This window comes from Thalassophryne amazonica, chromosome 14, assembly GCF_902500255.1.
Source record: "Thalassophryne amazonica chromosome 14, fThaAma1.1, whole genome shotgun sequence".
NCBI classification, from domain to species: domain Eukaryota; kingdom Metazoa; phylum Chordata; class Actinopteri; order Batrachoidiformes; family Batrachoididae; genus Thalassophryne; species Thalassophryne amazonica.
The window spans coordinates 97,303,276-97,325,270 of record NC_047116.1 but is presented as its reverse complement, the minus strand read 5'-3'; the positions used below and the strand labels follow the sequence as shown (position 1 = coordinate 97,325,270).

The 21,995-nt window shown below is 40.7% G+C and overlaps 1 protein-coding gene across 1 annotated transcript in view; it reads right to left on the bottom strand.

Annotated features, from left to right (window-relative positions):
• Window positions 1-21,995, bottom strand: part of kcnh3 (potassium voltage-gated channel, subfamily H (eag-related), member 3) — a 404,423-nt gene that overhangs the window by 66,527 nt on the left and 315,901 nt on the right. The window contains 3 exon segments of the mRNA XM_034186593.1: window positions 10,842-11,006; window positions 11,008-11,042; window positions 15,577-15,951. Coding sequence (XP_034042484.1) covers window positions 10,842-11,006; window positions 11,008-11,042; window positions 15,577-15,951 — 575 coding nt within the window.

Sequence of the window (21,995 nt, the reverse complement as noted above, 5' to 3'; positions counted from 1 at the left end):
AGAATAAATCAGTACGTTGATCAATTATTATATCATTTACCAACAGGGACTTAGAAGAGAGAGACCTAATGTTTAATAGACCACATTTAACTGTTTTAGTCTGTGGTGCAGTTGAAGGTGCTATATTATTTTTTCTTTTTGAATTTTTATGCTTAAATAGATTTTTGCTGGTTATTGGTGGTCTGGGAGCAGGCACCGTCTCTACGGGGATGGGGTAATGAGGGGATGGCAGGGGGAGAGAAGCTGCAGAGAGGTGTATAAGACCACAGCTCTGCCTCCTGGTCCCAACGCTAGACAGTCACAGTTTGGAGGATCCAAAAAAATTGGCCAGATTTCTAGAAATGAGAGCTGCTCCATCTAAAGTGGGATGGATGCCGTCTCTCCTAACAAGACCAGGTTTTCCCCAGAAGCTTTGCCAATTATCAATGAAGCCCACCTCATTTTTTGGACACCACTCAGACAGCCAGCAATTCAAGGAGAACATGTGGCTAAACATGTCACTCCCGGTCTGATTGGGGAGGGGCCCAGAGAAAACAACAGAGTCCGACATTGTTTTTGCAAAGTTACACACCGATTTAATGTTAATTTTAGTGACCTCCGATTGGCGTAACCGAGTGTCATTACTGCAGACGTGAATTACAATCTTACCAAATTTACGCTTAGCCTTAGCCAGCAGTTTCAAATTTCCTTCAATGTCGCCTGCTCTGGCCCCCGGAAGACAATTGACTATGGTTGCTGGTGTCGCTAACTTCACATTTCTCAAAACAGAGTCGCCAATAACCAGAGTTTGATCCTCGGCGGGTGTGTCGTCGAGTGGGGAAAAACGGTTAGAGATGTGAACGGGTTGACGGTGTACACGGGGCTTCTGTTTAGGGCTACGCTTCCTCCTCACAGTCACCCAGTCAGCCTGCTTTCCCGACTGCACGGGATCTGCCAGGGGGGAACTAACGGCGGCTAAGCTACCTTGGTCCGCACCGACTACAGGGGCCTGGCTAGCTGTAGAATTTTCCACGGTGCGGAGCCGAGCCTCCAATTCGCCTGGCCTCCAAAGCTACGAATAAGCTGCACTTATTACAAGTACCGTTACTGCTAAAGGAGGCCGAGGAATAACTAAACATTTCACACCCAGAGCAGAAAAGTGCGGGAGAGACAGGAGAAGCCGCCATGCTAAATCGGCTAAGAGCTAGTAGCTATGCTAAGCTAGTGGATTCCTAAAAACACGCAAAGTAAATAATGTGCAAATAATCCAGAGGTGATTCAGCAGAAGGAGTGCCCCAATCAAGGCACCAAACAGGCCATGAAGCAGCACAGGGAACGCACAACAACGGTGCTAAAATAAAATAAAAATAAAAAAATATATAAATAAAAACGAAAGCGTTAGCAAGCTAATTAGCCTGCCAACGCTAATGAAAGTTAGCTGATAAAAGTGCTCCGTCGCGATGTTTCGACCGTTAGAGGTCTTCCTTAGGCGTTGGAGCACAGTAAAAAGTTAAAAAAAAAAAAAATTAAAAAGTAAAAAAGTAAAAAGGTAAAAAAGTCTTGAAAAAGACTGTTAGTTCAAGTCCAAAGCAGCAGGTAGCAGTCTCTGTGTAAACAGTCCCAACAGAGAGCCCTCCAAATCCAACCGAGCCATTCTAAAAATCAATCAATCAATCAATCAATTTTTTCATATAGCGCCAAATCACAACAAACAGTTGTCCCAAGGCGCTTTATATTGTAAGGCAAGGCCATACAATAATTATGTAAAACCCTAACGGTCAAAACGACCCCCTGTGAGCAAGCACTTGGCTACAGTGGGAAGGAAAAACTCCCTTTTAACAGGAAGAAACCTCCAGCAGAACCAGGCTCAGGGAGGGGCAGTCTTCTGCTGGGACTGGTTGGGGCTGAGGGAGAGAACCAGGAAAAAGACATGCTGTGGAGGGGAGCAGAGATCGATCACTAATGATTAAATGCAGAGTGGTGCATACAGAGCAAAAAGAGAAAGAAACAGTGCATCATGGGAACCCCCCAGCAGTCTACGTCTATAGCAGCATAACTAAGGGATGGTTCAGGGTCACCTGATCCAGCCCTAACTATAAGCTTTAGCAAAAAGGAAAGTTTTAAGCCTAATCTTAAAAGTAGAGAGGGTGTCTGTCTCCCTGATCTGAATTGGGAGCTGGTTCCACAGGAGAGGAGCCTGAAAGCTGAAGGCTCTGCCTCCCATTCTACTCTTACAAACCCTAGGAACTACAAGTAAGCCTGCAGTCTGAGAGCGAAGCGCTCTATTGGGGTGATATGGTACTACGAGGTCCCTAAGATAAGATGGGACCTGATTATTCAAAACCTTATAAGTAAGAAGAAGAATTTTAAATTCTATTCTAGAATTAACAGGAAGCCAATGAAGAGAGGCCAATATGGGTGAGATATGCTCTCTCCTTCTAGTCCCCGTCAGTACTCTAGCTGCAGCATTTTGAATTAACTGAAGGCTTTTTAGGGAACTTTTAGGCCAACCTGATAATAATGAATTACAATAGTCCAGCCTAGAGGAAATAAATGCATGAATTAGTTTTTCAGCATCACTCTGAGACAAGACCTTTCTAATTTTAGAGATATTGCGCAAATGCAAAAAAGCAGTCCTACATATTTGTTTAATATGCACATTGAATGACATATCCTGATCAAAATGACTCCAAGATTTCTCACAGTATTACTAGAGGTCAGGGTAATGCCATCCAGAGTAAGGATCTGGTTAGACACCATGTTTCTAAGATTTGTGGGGCCAAGTACAATAACTTCAGTTTTATCTGAGTTTAAAAGCAGGAAATTAGAGGTCATCCAGGTCTTTATGTCTGTAAGACAATCCTGCAGTTTAGCTAATTGGTGTGTGTCCTCTGGCTTCATGGATAGATAAAGCTGGGTATCATCTGCATAACAATGAAAATTTAAGCAATACCGTCTAATAATACTGCCTAAGGGAAGCATGTATAAAGTGAATAAAATTGGTCCTAGCACAGAACCTTGTGGAACTCCATAATTAACTTAGTCTGTGAAGAAGATTCCCCATTTACATGAACAAATTGTAATCTATTAGACAAATATGATTCAAACCACCGCAGCGCAGTGCCTTTAATACCTATGGCATGCTCTAATCTCTGTAATAAAATTTTATGGTCAACAGTATCAAAAGCAGCACTGAGGTCTAACAGAACAAGCACAGAGATGAGTCCACTGTCCGAGGCCATAAGAAGATCATTTGTAACCTTCACTAATGCTGTTTCTGTACTATGATGAATTCTAAAACCTGACTGAAACTCTTCAAATAGACCATTCCTCTGCAGATGATCAGTTAGCTGTTTTACAACTACCCTTTCAAGAATTTTTGAGAGAAAAGGAAGGTTGGAGATTGGCCTATAATTAGCTAAGATAGCTGGGTCAAGTGATGGCTTTTTAAGTAATGGTTTAATTACTGCCACCTTAAAAGCCTGTGGTACATAGCCAACTAACAAAGATAGATTGATCATATTTAAGATCGAAGCATAAATAATGGTAGGGCTTCCTTGAGCAGCCTGGTAGGAATGGGGTCTAATCAACATGTTGATGGTTTGGATGAAGTAACTAATGAAAATAACTCAGACAGAACAATCGGAGAGAAAGAGTCTAACCAAATACCGGCATCACTGAAAGCAGCCAAAGATAACGATACGTCTTTGGGATGGTTATGAGTAATTTTTTTCTCTAATAGTTAAAATTTTGTTAGCAAAGAAAGTCATGAAGTCATTACTAGTTAAAGTTAATGGAATACTGAGCTCAATAGAGCTCTGACTCTTTGTCAGCCTGGCTACAGTGCTGAAAAGAAACCTGGGGTTGTTCTTATTTTCTTCAATTAGTGATGAGTAGAAAGATGTCCTAGCTTTACGGAGGGCTTTTTTATAGAGCAACAGACTCTTTTTCCAGGCTAAGTGAAGATCTTCTAAATTAGTGAGACGCCATTTCCTCTCCAACTTACGGGTTATCTGCTTTAAGCTACGGGTTTGTGAGTTATACCACGGAGTCAGGCACTTCTGATTTAAAGCTCTCTTTTTTAGAGGAGCTACAGCATCCAAAGTTGTCTTCAATGAGGATGTAAAACTATTGATGAGATACTCTATCTCCCTTACAGAGTTTAGGTAGCTACTCTGCACTGTGTTGGTATATGGCATTAGAGAACATAAAAATGTTAGAATGAATTTAATAGTTACATTTATAAACAATGTAGGTTAGAAATTGCAAGTTTTACTGTTACAGTGCTGTCAACAGTTAAATATGAGGTCAAGAAAGAGGTCTTTATTTTACTTTTATAAAACAAGTATTTATTTTCATTGAAGTCAAGAAAGGGTGACTATAAAGTGAATTTTGGCAAAACAGGTATCATTGTCATGTTGAGGTGGCAGAGGGTTGTCGGCAGCTGGGAAAAGTAACTAAAAAAGTAACTAGTAATCTAACTTAGTTACTTTTCCAATTGAGTAATCAGTAAAGTAACTAAGTTACTTTTTCAAGGAATCAGTAATCAGTAATTGGATTACTTTATCAAAGTAACTGTGGCAACATTGCTGATTAGCTACCCGTTTCTCGCTAACTTGGTTGTCTATCCCACTTGTCACTCCAAGCAGCATCACTTCCCACAGTGGCCGCGACCCGCCCATCGACCCCCGTCCCCCCCCGCCCCTATCTCTCTCTCTTGAGCTAGACTTCGGTGATATTTGGTAATGGATGACGTCCCCCTCCCAAGAAATGAGATATTCATTCATTCTTCACAGTCAGTAATGTAAGTGCGGGGTCTCCGTCAAGCTTTAAAAACTAAGCAAAATCCCTTTCATGAATGGAAACCCTTCTTAAAAGCATTAGGCTTCTTCTGCTCTTGAGGCACTAGGCAGGTTTTAGCAACGTGGCAGGACGCATCGTTAGAGCTATAAGCTACTGCACAGTTGCAGGGAACTTATTAAAAGACTGTGCGGACGGACACAATAACAGACAGACAAACAGGAATCGATTCATTCATGAATAGGGATGGGTATCGAGAACCGGTTCCTTTCAGGTATCGTTAAGAAATGATTCGATCCACTGACATCAATAAGCTTTTTGCTTAACGATTCTGTTATCGGTCCTTCAGAGTCACTGTTATTTTGGGGGGTGTTTGTCAGGAAAATGATCATTTCTCTACATTGATTACAGACCCTGCAGTGGGTCCATAATCAACTTTTCTGCAGCGCAGCTTTGCTTTGAACCTTGAACCAATCGAAGCAGTGGTTCGCAGATTGAAACAGTGCTTTGATTGCTTCGTTTATTCTTTCTTTCTTTCGCTTAATTTCCCCCCGCTAAAACCCTAAAGAACATACGAGGGCTGTCAATAAAGTAACGGTCCTTTTTATTTTTTTCAAGAACTATATGGATTTCATTCATATGTTTTTACGTCAGACATGCTTGAACCCTCGTGCGCATGCGTGAGTTTTTCCACGCCTGTCGGTGACGTCATTCGCCTGTGAGCACTCCTTGTGGGAGGAGTCATCCAGCCCCTCGTCGGAATTCCTTTGTCTGAGAAGTTGCTGAGAGACTGGCGCTTTGTTTGATCAAAATTTTTTCTAAACCTGTGAGACACATCGAAGTGGACACGGTTCGAAAATTAAGCTGGTTTTCAGTGAAAATTTTAACGGCTGATGAGAGATTTTGAGGTGATTCTGTCGCTTTAAGGACTTCCCACGGTGCGAGACGTTTCTCAGCGCTCTCAGCCGCCGTCGTCAGCCTGTTTCAAGCTGAAAACCTCCACATTTCAGGCTCTATTGATCCAGGACGTCGTGAGAGAACAGAGAAGTTTCAGAAGAAGTTGGTTTCAGCATTTTATCCAGATATTCCACTGTTAAAGGAGATTTTTTTAATGAAAGACGTGCGGACGGGTCCGCGCGTCGCTCCGCCACAGGAAAAACACCTCTGTTGAAAGCCTTAAGGACAAGTTGGAACATGTCCAGCTGTTAAACAATTTCTCATATACTCACTCCACTGAAAGCCATCAAAAGCCGCCTGGATTTTACAAATGGTTATAAACACGGAGGTGTTTGTCCTGTGCCGCCCCACAGCATCGGCTGCGTCCCGACGCGCTGATCCGTCCACATGTCTTTCATTAAAAAAATCTCCTTTAACAGTGGAATATCCGGATAAAATGCTGAAACCGACTTCTTCTGAAACTTCTCTATTCTCTCACGACGTCCTGGATCAATAGAGCCTGAAATGTGGAGGTTTTCAGCTTGAAACAGGCTGACGACGGCGGCTGAGAGCGCTGAGCGACGTCTCGCACCGTGGGAAGTCCTTAAAGCGACAGAATCACCTCAAAATCTCTCATCAGCCGTTAAAATTTTCACTGAAAACCAGCTTAATTTTTCGAACTGTGTCCACTTCGATGTGTCTCACAGGTTTAGAAAAAATTTTGATCAAACAACGCGCCAGTCTCTCAGCAACTTCTCAGACAAAGGAATTCCGACGAGGGGCTGGACGACTCCTCCCACAAGGAGTGCTCACAGGCGAATGACGTCACTGACAGGCGTGGAAAAACTCACGCATGCGCACGAGGGTTCAAGCATGTCTGACGTAAAAACATATGAATGAAATCCATATAGTTTTTGAAAAAAATAAAAAGGACCGTTACTTTATTGACAGCCCTCGTACGTCTGTGAGTATTATTTACCTTTTTTATGTTAAACCAACCTGTTATGTTCTTCTGAAACAGTTGATAGATGTATTTTATAACTTAAAAACGGGAGTGACGCTAACGCGTTAGCATGTCTATGGCATTTCAATGTTAAAAGTTAGCATTTAGCAGTTGCAGTCTCTCATCACGTTCGGCTGTGAATTTGTTTCAAATTGTAATATTTTTTAAATATATTTTTGTTTATATATTATAATCTAATGATTATTATATACAATATATACTTATTATATACAGTTTTAGAGAAAGAGACAAAAAGAACCTGAATAGAAACCACAACAGAAAATATAAACCCAACTAACATGAGCATACATAAATACATACATATATACAGAAATAAATAAATGTTTCCTGTGAACACCTAGTGACTCTCACACCTCCATTTCATCCCTGTTTTATTAAGTTTAATGACAGTTTGTTTCGGTCAAACCATATTTTCAATGTTGTTAATTTCTTCAGTGATTTCCTCCAGAACTTTCTGCCAAACTAGAAAACTGCTGCATCCTAGTAAGAGCAGAATACTACTGGAATGAATTTGAATAAGGAAAGTTGGGTTTTTTTCTCACTTAATGGATGCTGCACCTCACTGCAGTTTTATTGTCTGGAATAGTCCCAGATTGCATTTCACAGCTTCTAGAATTCATTTTCGTGCAGGTGGTGTTGGGGGGTAATTTTGGGTTTCAGCTTTTTTTGTTTTTCGTCACTTTCATCCCTGAATATGTCAATTGTGAGTCACTTTTGTGCGGATTAAAGTCACTAACTGTCTTGTGCGAGAAAGAAACGAGAATCGTCCTCCGTTCTGTTCACACAGCTCCAAACGCTGCGCGGCTCTCTGCTGAGTCAAGTTAGAACGAGTAGAGCCCAGTCGGAATTAATAACTTCAAAGCGAAACACCGTTTTGTTTAATTTTTATTTATGTCCAGAGATCAAGGATACAGTGACCAATTTCATATTTATTTACTTTAAGACTCAATTGAAATACAAAGAAAAACCTGTAAAGTCTACTTTAGTACAAAATTCACGAGGTATCAATAAGGAATTGGATCGTAAGCAGAATCAATAATGGCATCGATATCGAGAAAATCTTATCAATACCCCATCCCTATTCACGACATCACAACACTAGCAGATAGGGTCATTGCAATACTTCGTGTTAAATATCATCCTCGATGAATTCAATTTAATGTATAGCTGGAGCAATGTTGGGTTAGTTGCTTTGCTCAAGGTCACTCCAGTCATGGATGGAGGTGTAAAGAGAGGTAAGGTTGGGATTTGAGCCTGCAACCCTGTGATTGAAAGACCAACTCCCTAACCATTGGATGGCTCGTTAACCTATAACATCTGCATGACATGAACTTATGATTGGTAATGCAAAAAAAAAAAAAAAAAAAATCTTTGTCTTGGAGGACATTTGTGTCCCCACCAATATCAAAATCAAGTTACTCCCTTGGGAAAGACCACGCTGTGGAGTGCTCCTCTGGGGGCGCAGGTACAGCTAACGAGGCTAGCGTAGCATTAACTGCAACACACGTTGCAGATTTACTTGAAAAGCTTCGGGAACAACTTGCAGCTGACTTCAAGTCTTCATTCATGTCCCTGGACACCAAATTAGACACAATCCAATTCACTGTCACTGGACACGGACAACGTATCAGTGACCTCGAGTCCAACGCTAATGATGTTAGCCAATGCTTGGAGCAGCTCAAAGCAACAAGTTCGGAACTACGTGAGGAAAACAAGCTGCAGAAGTTGAAACTTTCTGACCTTGAAGGGAGAAGCAGACGACAAACATTCGAATTATGGGCCTACCCGAGTCCGCTGAGGGACCACAGCCGACCGCCTTCTTTTCCCAGCTTCTTGTCGATGTATTTGGAGACCAGGTTTTGCCTTCTGCACTCGAGCTGGACAGAGCGCATCGTATTCCAATGCCAAAACCGGGGTGAGGCGGACGCCCGCGCCCTGTCATCATCCGTTTCCACCACTTTTCAAACCAAGGATGTAGTGATGGGAGAAGCGCGGAGCTTGGTTCTGTGAAATACCAGGGACGTGAGCTTCATTTCTATGAAGCGCCAATGTGCTGAGGAAACGGGCAGAATACCATGATGTAATGACTCAACTGTACTAGATGGGGCTTCGACCATCTCTTCTCTTTCCAGTGAAGCTACATGTCACACTGCCAGGCGATGAGAAACGGTGGTTATCCTCAGTCTCTGAAGCAACTAACTTCATCCGGTCCAAAGAGCAAGAGCAGCGCGCCTGGCCGTGAGTCAGGCTGTGTGGACCTCGACTGACTGAAGCCTGAGTCTGATGGTTTGCGGTTGGCTTTCAGCTATTTAGCATTTTCTTTATTATATAGTTGATGCACATTTACATGTCTTGAGTAATAGTGGTTTTCATTTGCCCTTCAAGTTATTCAGGGGTGTACGGTTAGTATGATGCGAGATAAAAGCCTTAGCAAGGAAGTTATTGTATTGGATAAATGTTAGGAGTGATGGAGTTAAAGTGGTTTTTGTGTTTTGCAACCTGTTTCCTTTTTCTTTTTTTTGTTCTGGGGTGTTTCAAGACAGACAGCCCCCCCCCACACACACTTTTTTTTTTTAACATTCATTTATTTTTTCGTTTCCCCCATGGCTACTCATTGTCCTAACTGTCACTTTTATCTGTGCATTAGTTTGATGAACAGTGGATGAACAACAATCTTATTTTTTGTTAGTTGGAATGTGAGGGCTAAACCATCCTGAAAACATAAAAAAGTATTTTCGCGTTTGAAGCAGCTCAGTTTTGGGGTGATCTGAAAGATCAAGATCAATGGCGGTTGAGGAAATGTTGGTCTGGACAGTGTTTTCACTTTAATTTCAATGTGAAGGCCAGAGGTGCTGCAATACTAATTAATCAAAATATTCCTTTTGTAGCCTCCAGCGTCCTCTCTGATAATAACGGCTGTTATATTATCGTGTCAGGCAAACTTGGTGATAAACCTGTGGTTCTCACTAATGTGTATGCACCTAATTTTGATGATTTTGAGTTTTTACAGAAAATCTTCTCTCAGCTTCCTGATTTGAATTCTCATTCTTTAGTCTTGGGAGGAGATTTCAACTGTTTGATGGATGCAGTACCAGACCGGTCGTCGTCTAAATCTGTCTGTCTAAATAAATCTGCCATATACATTAAATCTTTCCTTCAAGATTTTAGTGTCACTGACCCCTGGCATTTTTTGTAACTGGTAGGGATTATTCTTTTTTTCCCATGTTCACCATACTTACACCCGTATTGATTACTTTCCTTTTCGCAGTGTTCATCTTTGACTCAAAATACAATGTCAGCTCCCCCCAATTTGTCTGTGATCAAAGTTGCATGCACGCACGCACGCATGTGCTCATTCAAGGGTGCTGTAAGTAGGTGCTTTTGACAAAAAAAAAGATGGTGTTGGAACACATTAAAACCACTACAGATTCCAGTCATCATGCCAACATGAGCCTTTACTCACTCATGGTAATAGCAACATAACACTTAACTAAACTGACTAATCTAATTGAACTACAAAAACACAAATCAATAACACTAACAACACTGTTAAACTAACATGAATCACAATAACAACATTTAAAACCCCAAACTCCCATGGTGCACTGCAGCACAATGTCCATTGTTTATTGGTTAGCTAAAATGTCTAATTTCTCCAAAAATATTTGTCCAATCAACTTTCTGTTTTCGCAGCATTCATTCTTGACCCAAAATACATAAGCATACCAAACAGCAAATGTCAGCTCTCCTCGGTTTTTGTGTGATCAAATGCACACACACACGCACGCACACACACACACACACACACACACACACACACACACACACACACACACACACACACACACACACACACACAACACACCACACACACACACACAACACACACACGCACACTTGGCTATTACAATATAGAAGAAAGAATATTCTTATTCTTATTATTGCATATTATTATTACTGTTATTACCAACAGCAACAACAATAATGATAATAAATTTATTTAAACTTTTTAAAAATTTGATGTCATTCCTATTAAGGTTCATATACTTCTGGGCACCACTGTCTAGTATTGTGTAGCTGAAGAAATAAAGGTGTGACTGACCTCACTGACATCAATTCCATTATTGACAGACCAGGTTGTCTGGAAACACTCCAGCATCCGCTGTTCCAAGGCTTTGGGCAGCCGGTGAACCCTGATGAAGTCCTTCAGGTCTTTGGTGCGGGTGTGGTACAGCGATCGGCGTGAGTACATCCTCTGGATGATGGCTGGTCACGTTACCAAACACCACCGCATGCATCAGTGCTGCGGGGACAGAGGGAAAGGTTCAGCCTGCTGTCTATGCATGATTAAAAACAGAAGGGAAAACCTGTCAATGTGTCTTTCATTGTGATCTACTAGTTTTCACAATTACCTCTGCCAAAGGACAAAGTGAAGCAGAGGTCATATGATGCCTCTGGGTAAGATCTAAACCTTACACTTTGTGATGACTTGTGCTTTGGAGCTGTGTTAAAGACTTGAATTGAAGCTGTTCTGATGGATAGAAGAGAACTTGGCCTACCTTAACCCTAACCCAACAGTAACCCAGGCAAAGTTCATAAACTGAGCCAAATTCTCTTGTTCCCGTTCTGATCGCATATTTTTTAATCAGTCAAATAAACACCTTTTCAGTGAAAGTAAGTCATCTTTTTTGCTGTCAGTGTTGATTACACCTGAAGAAAATGATATGTGGTATTAAAAAGAAGGATTTTTTAACTGTAATTCTAGTTTTTTTGTGTATGTTCAAGAACACAGAGTATGAAAGTATCTTCGGTGTGTGTGGACGTGTTTGTCTTTGAGCGGCGTTTTCATCGTGATGTGAACAATCACAGTCAGCTTGAAAGAGATATTATCTGAACACTTTCAGTCACATCTGATTCACATCTAATGAGCTCCACTGTGTATCGCCAACAACCAGTTAGAGGAAAATCATATTTCTGTTTTTTTTAAGCTGTAAAAGAAAAACAGAAGTTAACCTTTCAAATACCATTCCACAAACTAATGTTGTGTCACATCTGCTCAGATGCAGACCGTGAGAGATAAAGTGAAATGTCTTTCTGTAGTTCCCCTCATTAATCTTTGGGTTCATACTGGAGTAAGTGTACACAGCATGACATCAGAATCCAGCAGCAGTTTAATTGCATTTAAAAATTGATCAGCTCTGGATGTCATTTTGAATAGATGAGTAGCTCAGCACTTTAGTCGTGGTTGCTGAAGCTTTAATTACACATGGAATGATGGCAGCAGGTTCAGGGCCAGTCCTTACCACGCTCATACACACAAACATTTCACTGCAGGTAGGTAATAATAACGCTGCCTGGCCTCAGCAGGAAGGCGGGGGCTGGACTAGTATAGGTCTGCCTGCACATTTTGGTCATAAGATGTGTGTGTGTGATACATATTTATGCTGAGATAGTTACTGATTTATAGATTTTTACAAAACGAAAATCACAGAATAAAAACATCTTAAAGCAGACCATATTTAATAGAAATAAATTTAACAAATTAATTACATTAATTGACATGATTGCGATGCGTCGAAGAAATCTGCGACTTCTTCTATTTCTTTGCATTTACACACAAAGGTGAAAAAATAAAAAGAGCAAACAGGCTACTGCAACAAGTTGCATTTTGGTTGCCATGTTAACAAACAGTAAAGACGGCAGTTTTTTTTCTCCTAAGGCGGAGGAGTGTCTCAATCCATAGGGCTAGAGGCATACCCCTAAACCCACCGTTCTTTTTCCTGGAAGACCCACAGACACTTTTCTGTTAAACACAACAGCCAGGCTCTTGTGAAGCAGAACAGTTATTTAGGAAGGACAGGACAGGAAGGCGCCATTACTAAGGGTGGAGATGTGCAGATCATCAATAATAAACTGACCACTTTTTTTGCACTAGCGTTGCTATTTCTTAACGGAGATTAATGAATGTAGGCTTGTTTTAAAGCCCTTTGAAAGCTCTTTTCAATGAACCTATGCATGTGTGGGTGAAAAAAAAACCTTTTATGTAAAATTCAGAAATTTGGGGGAAATTATGACAAACTGTGCTGCTTTTTTCGCTCTATTGTCGCTATTCATTAACAGATTTAATAAAAACTAGCTTGTTTTAAAGCCCTTTCATTGCTCTTTCTAATGAACCCATACATGCCCAGGTAGAAAAAATAAATGTTTTATGTAAAGTGTGGAAATTTGGGGACTTTACTGTGTTTTTTTTTTTCCTGTCATCATAATTCTTGATGGATTTTTATAAATGAAGCCTTGTAAATTGTATTCAAGCTGATTAAAAGCTCGGATAAAAATCCTTATGTATTAAAATATAAATCTGAAGTATGTCTTCCCATTGTGCTCATTTATCTTGCTGCTTTTTCCACTGTAATATTACTGCTAGTCTTTTAATGACAACAACATATATATAATTTTTACTAACATTTTATTACAAGTAGATATAAAGCCATTCACCATCCCTGGTCCTCAAGACCAGGCACCTATGTGGCTCTACTCTACTCTTTTCTACTCTCCTATTTTACTCTTCCTTTTTAGATATTTAGATATACCTTTATATACTAGCATAGTTCCACCTTAGAATTGGAATATAATGTATAAGATATACCTTACTGAATTTTCATATCATATTAAACAACAACTGCAACTATATATATATATATATATATATATATATATATATATATATATATATATATATATATATATATATATATATATATATATGTATTTAAACATTTTTGTTTCCATATCTGTATGCACGTGAATGCAGCTTAATGAAAAGAACTTATGGCATTGCATTATAGTCTCAGTATATCAATATTAAATTGCGACATAACGACTTTAAAATAGACATTTGTTTTACATAATTACATTAAGGCTCTTGTACAGTTCATTTTAGTATTAGAGAATTTGTTTTTGTAGTCGGTGCAGTTGATGGTGAAGCACTGGCTGCCTTTTTTCCCCTCATTTCGCTTCTGTTTAACTGGCTCAAGGCGCTCTGTTCACCCTTAGTAATGGCCGCCGTGCGGCACGCCGCTAGTCACGTGACGTCCATTCCAGTGTCTATTCCCATGATCACCACCACCACCAACCACTGCAAAGCAACCAAACATGGCATTCGTTGTGGCCTTGAATCCTAAACGCAGTGCTACTTTTACACAGCGCTTCTCTGCGAAAATTTCAAATAAAATAAATTAAACAAAAACAGCCACTCCGGCCAGTTCTGACGGTGCTGAAGTTTTCCCTTTAAGTGTGTGTTAACTCCGATTGTGCGCTGAACTCCAGCAGGAGCCCAACTATGTGTATGTGTGTGTCAGCGTCTGCTCGTTTGGAGTCCAGAGTGCAGATGGCCCCCTTTTCACCCTCCACACTCTTCCTCAGCGGGGGCGCATCTTTTATTTTTTTGTCTTTTAAACTTCTTTTATGTCAAACGCGGCACTATGCTGCAGGGGTGGAAGGCGTATCTCTGCGCTCTGGCTTTAGAGGCATGTCTTCCCAGTACAGCATACCGCTGCACTCCAGCTGCAAACAAATTTCTTCTACTTTTATGTTGTAGTAATGAGTAACAAAGATAGTTCAGGGAAATGTATCGGAGTAAAAGTATACATTTTATTGAGGAAATGTAGGCGAGTAAAAGCAAAAGTCGCCAGAAATGTAAATAATGAAGTAAAGTATGGATACGTCAAAATTCTAATTAAGTACAGTAACGAAGTATTTCTACTTCGTTACATTACAACACAGCAGAGCTATAATGAGGACTGTACTGGATCACATAGAACTGGCGGCCCTGATGGACTAGTTCAGCGTAATTCACTTTACAAGAATTTGAGGGCTACAAAATGTTTCAGCATCTAGAGCAGAGGTGGACAATCATGTGCCATGAAGGGCCAAGACACTGCAGGTTTCCCTTGCAACCAATCACCTCAGCAGGTGATTTCATTGATGTTCAGGTGTTTATGTTCAGGGGAGAAGCTCATCAGCAACCCACCTGGATACAAGTGTATCCGTTTGTCCAAAAGTGTTGAACTTGTCATCTTATAATGAAAGTAATGATTGAGAGATGCCTGGCAATGCTTAGAGTCATGAGATCACTGGATGGAGGTGTTTGGTGATGCCAATACCTTTGGAGAAATCAAGTTTCAAGTCTTTTGTGTCCTTGTGGTTTGAGTCTTATGATACAGCTGTGAGACCTGGGTGTTAATGTAAGGGGATGGCTAGTTATCATAGCTACTAGTTCTCTCTGGATGATTACTAACTACAGCTGGAATAATTTTATGTCAAATGAATGATTACTTTGGGAGACTCAGAAGATGCACACTACTTGCTTTGTGAGAGGACATCAGTTATGAGACTATAGCCACACGGCATGCTTCCCTGGGCATGATCTAGTGCTGAGGACTCCAGCAACTGGAGAAGGCTGAGAGGATGTTCACTTATCACCTGTGGAAAGAAGGTGCAGACAGACTGTCTGGTTGTTTGCTAATCAGGATACAGGGAGGCTCCTTTGAATGAAAGATGTGATGACACCGTTTTTGAGTGCATGTTCCTGGTCTAATGGTCTGATCTGCTACTGGTCAAGTTACTGTACAAAGTAATAATAATAATATAAATGCTGTAAAACAAATTATCTATGATGGGAGCAACATGGGGATTAAGGACCTATCTGAAGGACTAGTACATAATTTGACAGCCACATTTATCCATCCAGGCACGGGAGGAACACAACACACATACACACTGAAGGACGGGAAGGCTTGGTGAAGGGCACCCAGCAGTCAAAGACGACACAAACTCACCTCCAATGAGCATAGTGCAGATGGAGAAGATCTTCTCTGAGTCCGTGTTCGCGGAGACATTTCCAAATCCCACGCTGGTCAGACTACTCAGAGCGAAGTAGAGTGATGTCACATAGCTGCTGCGCACTGAGGGGCCCCCAACCAGCACCCCAAAACCAGCACCCGCTGCTTCTGTCCCCGGCACAGCCTCAGTTCCAGATACATTTCCGTCATAATTGGTGGAGTTCCAGCTGGCTTGCTCCCTGACCTCTGATCCTGACCCATTCCATTGGCTGCTATTGGCTGGAAGGCTGCTGACTGTGGATGGGACCACTGTTGTCAGGGTGGACAGGAAGTAAGGACTCCCCAGACGTTTGGCCAGTTCATGCAGCCACCCTAACAGAGAAAGACAAGTACAGGCGGGCACTTAAATTATTCCAATAAAATTGATTTGATAAAAGTTAAGGCACATATTCGACATAAGAAAAAGGAAGGATGGCAGGAAATGTGGCTGGAACAAAGAAGGAACTGACAATAAAAGTTAAATAAAGAAAAATGACAGTGTTTGGTGGAACCGGAGCAGTGAAACTCAGTGAAGCAGGTGACAGCGGAATCAAAAAACATGAACGGCATCAGACGGCTGATGTCTGTGCACGCTGCTCACACCTGTGTCCGACTGCTGAGCGTGCACATTGTTTTGAGGAGAAAATCGTGCGGTGATCATTGTTTCTTAGAATCCTCAAACTTTATTTTTTGAAAGGTTAACCAACTTCCTATGTTTAATATGTATATGTCATGACATGTGGCATGAATGAGCGAAGCTCGTCAGCATCTCACCATATCATTTAGATTCCTCAGACTTTATTTTGAGTAAATGCTTCAGGGGAGCATTAGCATGGCAAAAACCTTTCAGACCCCTGCCTTTTAAAGCATTTTTCTGTATTTGCCTCTGACATACTTGAAAAAGCTCCTCGCCATCTAACCATGTCCTTTAGGTCCTTCACACTTTTTTTTTTCAGTAAAATCGTTCTTGGGAGCATGAGTATGACTAGAACATTTTAGCTTCTGGGGTGATATGCTCCCCCAGACCCCCCACCTTTTTAAGCATTTTCCTTATTTTGCCTTTCAGCCCCTTTCTGGAGGGGCTCTGCTCCCCACACTCTCCACCTTTTTAAGCATTTTTCTTTTTTTGCTTTTCAGCTGACCCCCTCATTACAGCCTTCTTAACCTCCTGCCACTTTAAGCATTTTTTTTTAATGTAGATCTAAATTAATACTCAATGTTTTCAGCTAGTTGACAGTAGGGCTGTACAATATGGCCAAATGATCATATCTCAATATTGTCATATAAACTGTCATGTAAATGTCACTTATATACATACTGTCCATATTCTTGAGTCGCTTAGCTGGGTAGGCAGAGTTCCCATGGGATAAAAAAGCTTTTCAACCTACCATCCCTGGTTCTCAAGACCAGGCACCTAAGTGGCTCTACTCTCTTTTTTAAAGATATTTTTTGTACCTTAGTAAACACTAGTAGAGTTCCACCTTAGATTTGGAATGTATAATAGAAGATATACCTTACTGAATTTTCATATCAATATGATATATGATATGACTATGATTTGACACAAAGTGCAGCAACAGTGAAAATTAAACCTTCTTAAACAAAACAGTAATAATCCCACACTCATTTTGCACTTGTCATAAGGTTAGGATACTGTGTCCTCCAAAAGTATTGGAACACTTTTAATTTCACACAATTTAATTTGTTTATGCCATTTTAAATACTAGAAATAAAGAAAGAAAGAAAGAATAAAAATTTCTAAAATTATCTTCTTCAAACTCAATCTCAAAGCAAATCTCTAAAACTTGATAAAACCTGTAAATAATAATCAGTTTTATTGCCAGTTTTCTTCAGACATGTCAGGGGATGAAACATAAACATTTCCAAGTCACTGAATATGTCTTGGACTTTATTTACATCAATTATGAAGAAATACAAAAGTTTCTTTCACCAAAACATCAAATCTAGTCTTTCATCTCAAATGTACTTTCTGTCAAATTGTCGCTGAACTTTCAGGTCTTTTGAAGAAAATCCTCCTCTACACCACTTCATCAGGAAGCTGGATTTTAGATTTTTAATTAATTTATATCAAGTTGTAGAGATTTGCTTTCAGTTTGAGTTAAGGAAGATAATTTTAGAAAAAAAAAAGGATTTGAAATGGAATAAACAAATTAAAATGTGTGAAATACCAAGTGTTCCAATACTTTTGAGGGCAATTGAGAAACAGTGAGGAGCAACATCTTACATCTCATATATAGTTCAGCAGATAAGAGAATATTTAGAGTGGAATCCTGCAATTGAAGAATTACACAGGGGTCTAAATCAGGGGTGCCACCTTGTTCCAGAAAGGGCCAAGAGGGTGCAGGTTTTCATTGCAGCCACTGACTCCACCAGGTGATTTCACTGATTAATATCACTTTGAGCAGATGGAATCAGTTAATCAGTGAAATCACCTGGTGGAGTCAGTGGCTGCAAAGAAAACCTGCACCCTCTTGGCCCTTTCTGGAACAAGTTGCCCACCCCTGGTCTAAATTAAAAGATGCTCCAATCATATAGAAAACTACACCCCATTATTTGCCTGATCATAAAGATTCCAAAAAAGGTAAAGTTCGGACAATCTGTGACTGAATGTTATGGAGTTATGAGGTAAAAGCAGCAAGAAAGGTTACAAAGGTCAGTTTCAGTTTATACAGGGGTCAAAAGTTAAAGTTGCTCCATTAATTTTTGCTCCAGCTGTATTTGTGCTAAATTTGATGCTTGTATCACCATTTGAAGGATTGTTTCAGTTATCTGCTGCACTAATAAGCCAACAAAGCATGAACCAGCTGCTGCCTGTTAGTTTAAACATGTGTATATAAGACAACCTGAATTAAAGGAGAAATGCTGCTTTTAACAACCTGGACCTCATTTCTGACATAAAATACAGTCGTTTACTCACCAATATAAGTTTGGTGTGATTAGAAGTCCATAGTTCAAATGATGTGTTCAGTTCAAATCTGAAGTAAACATTTTTCTTCTTCTTCTAAGCTGGATTAGAACTTTTGTGGTACACAGCACCCACTACTGGACAGGAGGAACCTAGCAGTCAATGTGACTCACTGATTTGAAAATGCAGCTCTTTCAACCAGACGTGTGGTGCTGTGACATGTCGATCATCTGTGTCCAATCAGATTTTAGGGGAGTCCAGTGAAACCCCGGCCTCCTCTCTAGCTCCACCCATGCTAGGAAGTGTTTGACATTTGAACATTTCCTGTTTCACTGTGACTGATAAATTGGCACTTCCTCTTTGAGTGTGAACTTGCCACTGAGTTCCTGTGAGATTCCATGGGATCTCGTCTGTCAATGCAGGAAGTGTTTGACATTTGAACATTTCCTGTTTTACTGTGGATTTGAAAATTGGCACTTCCTGTTTAGGACGCCCTGTACCATGAGTGAGCTTTGCGCCGCTGCGCGACACTTCACTCATATTATTCTCTCACTACAGAAAGGGATTTTTTTTTCTTATAAGCCAAGAACAAGGTAACCTAAAAGAGAATGATTGCAAATAACTTCAGTCTCACACTGTATTTGTTGTGGGCCGCCAGAAGAGGAGGTACTGCTGGCCCACCACCAGAGGGCGCCCTGCCTGAAGTGCGGGCTTCAGGCACGAGAGGGCGCTGCCGCCATGGACACAGCCGGTTACTCATTATGTCCTGACAGCTGTCACTCATTCTTCATCATCCCACTCCATAAAACCCAGACGTCATCTCCACCTCATCGCCGAGATATCGTACTTCAATGGAGGTAATATCCTCAGCCATTTGTGTTTACTTATAAGCTGTATATTGTGAGTGTTTGCAGGAGTACCGGTCCCTCTTCCTGTGGAGGCTGAGTGAGTGCAGGACGGCACTCTTTTCCTCTGAGGGATCACTGTAAATTCATCAGCATATTGAGTGAGAGGTGGAGGTGGCATTCCCACCGTTATTGTTACTGGGTGTAGACACACCCACACTTGACTGTCTTTGTTCTTCGCCAGCAGTACCAGATCCGACAGTCGGGGACGGTGATCACCTGGGAATTCGGGACTTGGCGGCTCCAGTATTCACCAGGTTCGGTGGCGGCGGAAATCGTGTGGTTCCGGCTCTTCTCAGGACAGACGTCTTCTATGCTCGAGCCTGCCCACACGTCACCTTTGTGGATTGACTGTAATCATATTCTGAGATTGTCTGTGTATTCGTTGTGCACCTTCACAACATTAAATTGTTATATTTTGGCTCATCTATTGACCGTTCATTTGCGCCCCCTGTTGTGGGTCCGTGTCACTACACTTTCACAACAGTATTGAATGAGCAATTGTTCTGTATCACATATAACAACAAACCAGCCCTCATGAGATACAACAAAAAATAGGGCTGATAAATCACACACTTTTCCTATCAATTTTACTGACCTGGGAACTGTGGCAATAAAATCAGGGCGATACAAAACTTAAAACAGGGCAATACAAAAAAGACACTGAAAACACCAGGCTTTGTAACACCCTGCTTTTCATCTAATCAGGAGCCCCGATTTCCCGGCCCCACCAATGACACGCCCCCATTTTGTGTTACCCTGGTGACAAGTGCAGGATCCTGATACAGAATCCAGATCATTTCATTCAACCAGGATGTCTGATCAAGGTGAGAGAGCTTTAACCTCCCCAGCAGAGAGAATTCTACAACTTGAGTCTCACACTGAAGCTGTGAGACACCAAGAAGTTAGTGAAGAGGACACTCAGGACTTTAGTGAGAGACACAAGAACATTCCATAATGTACATATCTACATGATTTTCCTGCATTATTCATTCTACATGATTCATGTGTATGATTATTGTTCTTTATTTTTATTGTAGTATGTGATAAATATCTTATTTATACCGATACACTGGGGCGTGATACATAAACAGACGTGATAAGTTATACGTATCAATGAAAAATACAATTTAATGAACAAATGTGAGTTCTTTTTATGATTCACTGGTGAATGCACATCCACAAATATTTTGCTCACTCACTCACTCACTCACTCACTCACTCACTCACTCACTCACTCACTCACTCACTCACTCACTCACTCACTCACTCACTCACTCACTCACTCACTCATCTTTGTCTGCTTACTCCAGTTAAGGGTCATGGGCTCCGGCTGGAGCTTATCAACAGTGTACATGTGGCTGCACACTGCTCCTAGTGGTTGGATTGTGTCTACCTGTAATTAGGATGGTTAAATGAAGAGGACAAATTTCATTGTATGTATGTACAATGACAATAAAGGCTCTTCTTCTTAATATTAAACACAGATAAATACAAAAACGAATAATATTAACACCTTTTCTGAAAACAAACCTGTATTTTTTTAAATGTCCAAATAAATAATGGATCTTTCTGTTGCAGTTGTGTCTGAGGTGCCAGACTCGGTGTGAGCTGTCCATGGTGCTGAACTGCTCTGTCTTCTCTGTAGTATCTTTCCTCTTTCTTTTTTTCTCGTGGACCCTCCTCTCTTTTTGCTTCCTTTATTTTCCTCATTTCCTGCTCTCATCTTTCCTCCACGTTTAATGCAACATCACTTACTCAGACAAGCACAGATGACCTTCAGTCTGACAGACCAAGGCAGGAAGTCAAGAACAAAAATCACACAAATTACAATTCAGCAGCAGTGGGTTTTCAGTACGAAAGGGTTTGAGTTTTATAGAGTCAGGAGGGACACACTGCTTGTGTGTATGTGTGTGTGTATATACTGATGCTGATTTTGGACTTCTGACCATGTAACCATGCTCTAACAATGTCTGATCCTCAAACTGCGTTTGTTATTTCTCAGCAAGCCAGAGATCAGGAAAAAAACAAAACAAAGCCTCCATCAATAAGCTGCATGTGGTTGGGTTTGCTGCTTTAATTTTTTCTCTCTGGTTCGAAGTAACCTTAAGAATAAATGTTTCTCTCTCTCTCTCTGTGTGTGTGTGTGTGTATGTGTTAGAATGAGGTATAAACAAACAGTATTTACTACAGAATCTTAAGTGAATGTTAACATAAAGAAATATTGAAAATACATGAATTATAACATTGAGCTTTGACTGCTGTCACAGTCACATTCAGTCACTTTTGTTGATGCTTTTTTTTGTCAATATTTTCCAAGGCTTTCTTCTACATCACACGCACCCCCATTTCCTGTTTATGTGAACGCCTGTTTCAGTAATGGTTATGTTTTGCATTATTTAACCCTTGATCTCTGGTCACTCCAGTACCAGAACATCTTGCTCTCGACAGGACTTCAAGCATCGTTTCTCCTTGTGAGTTTTCTTGTTGCTGACTATTACCATTACCTTGCCATTTTTGATGTATAATGTACTCATATTGTGGAT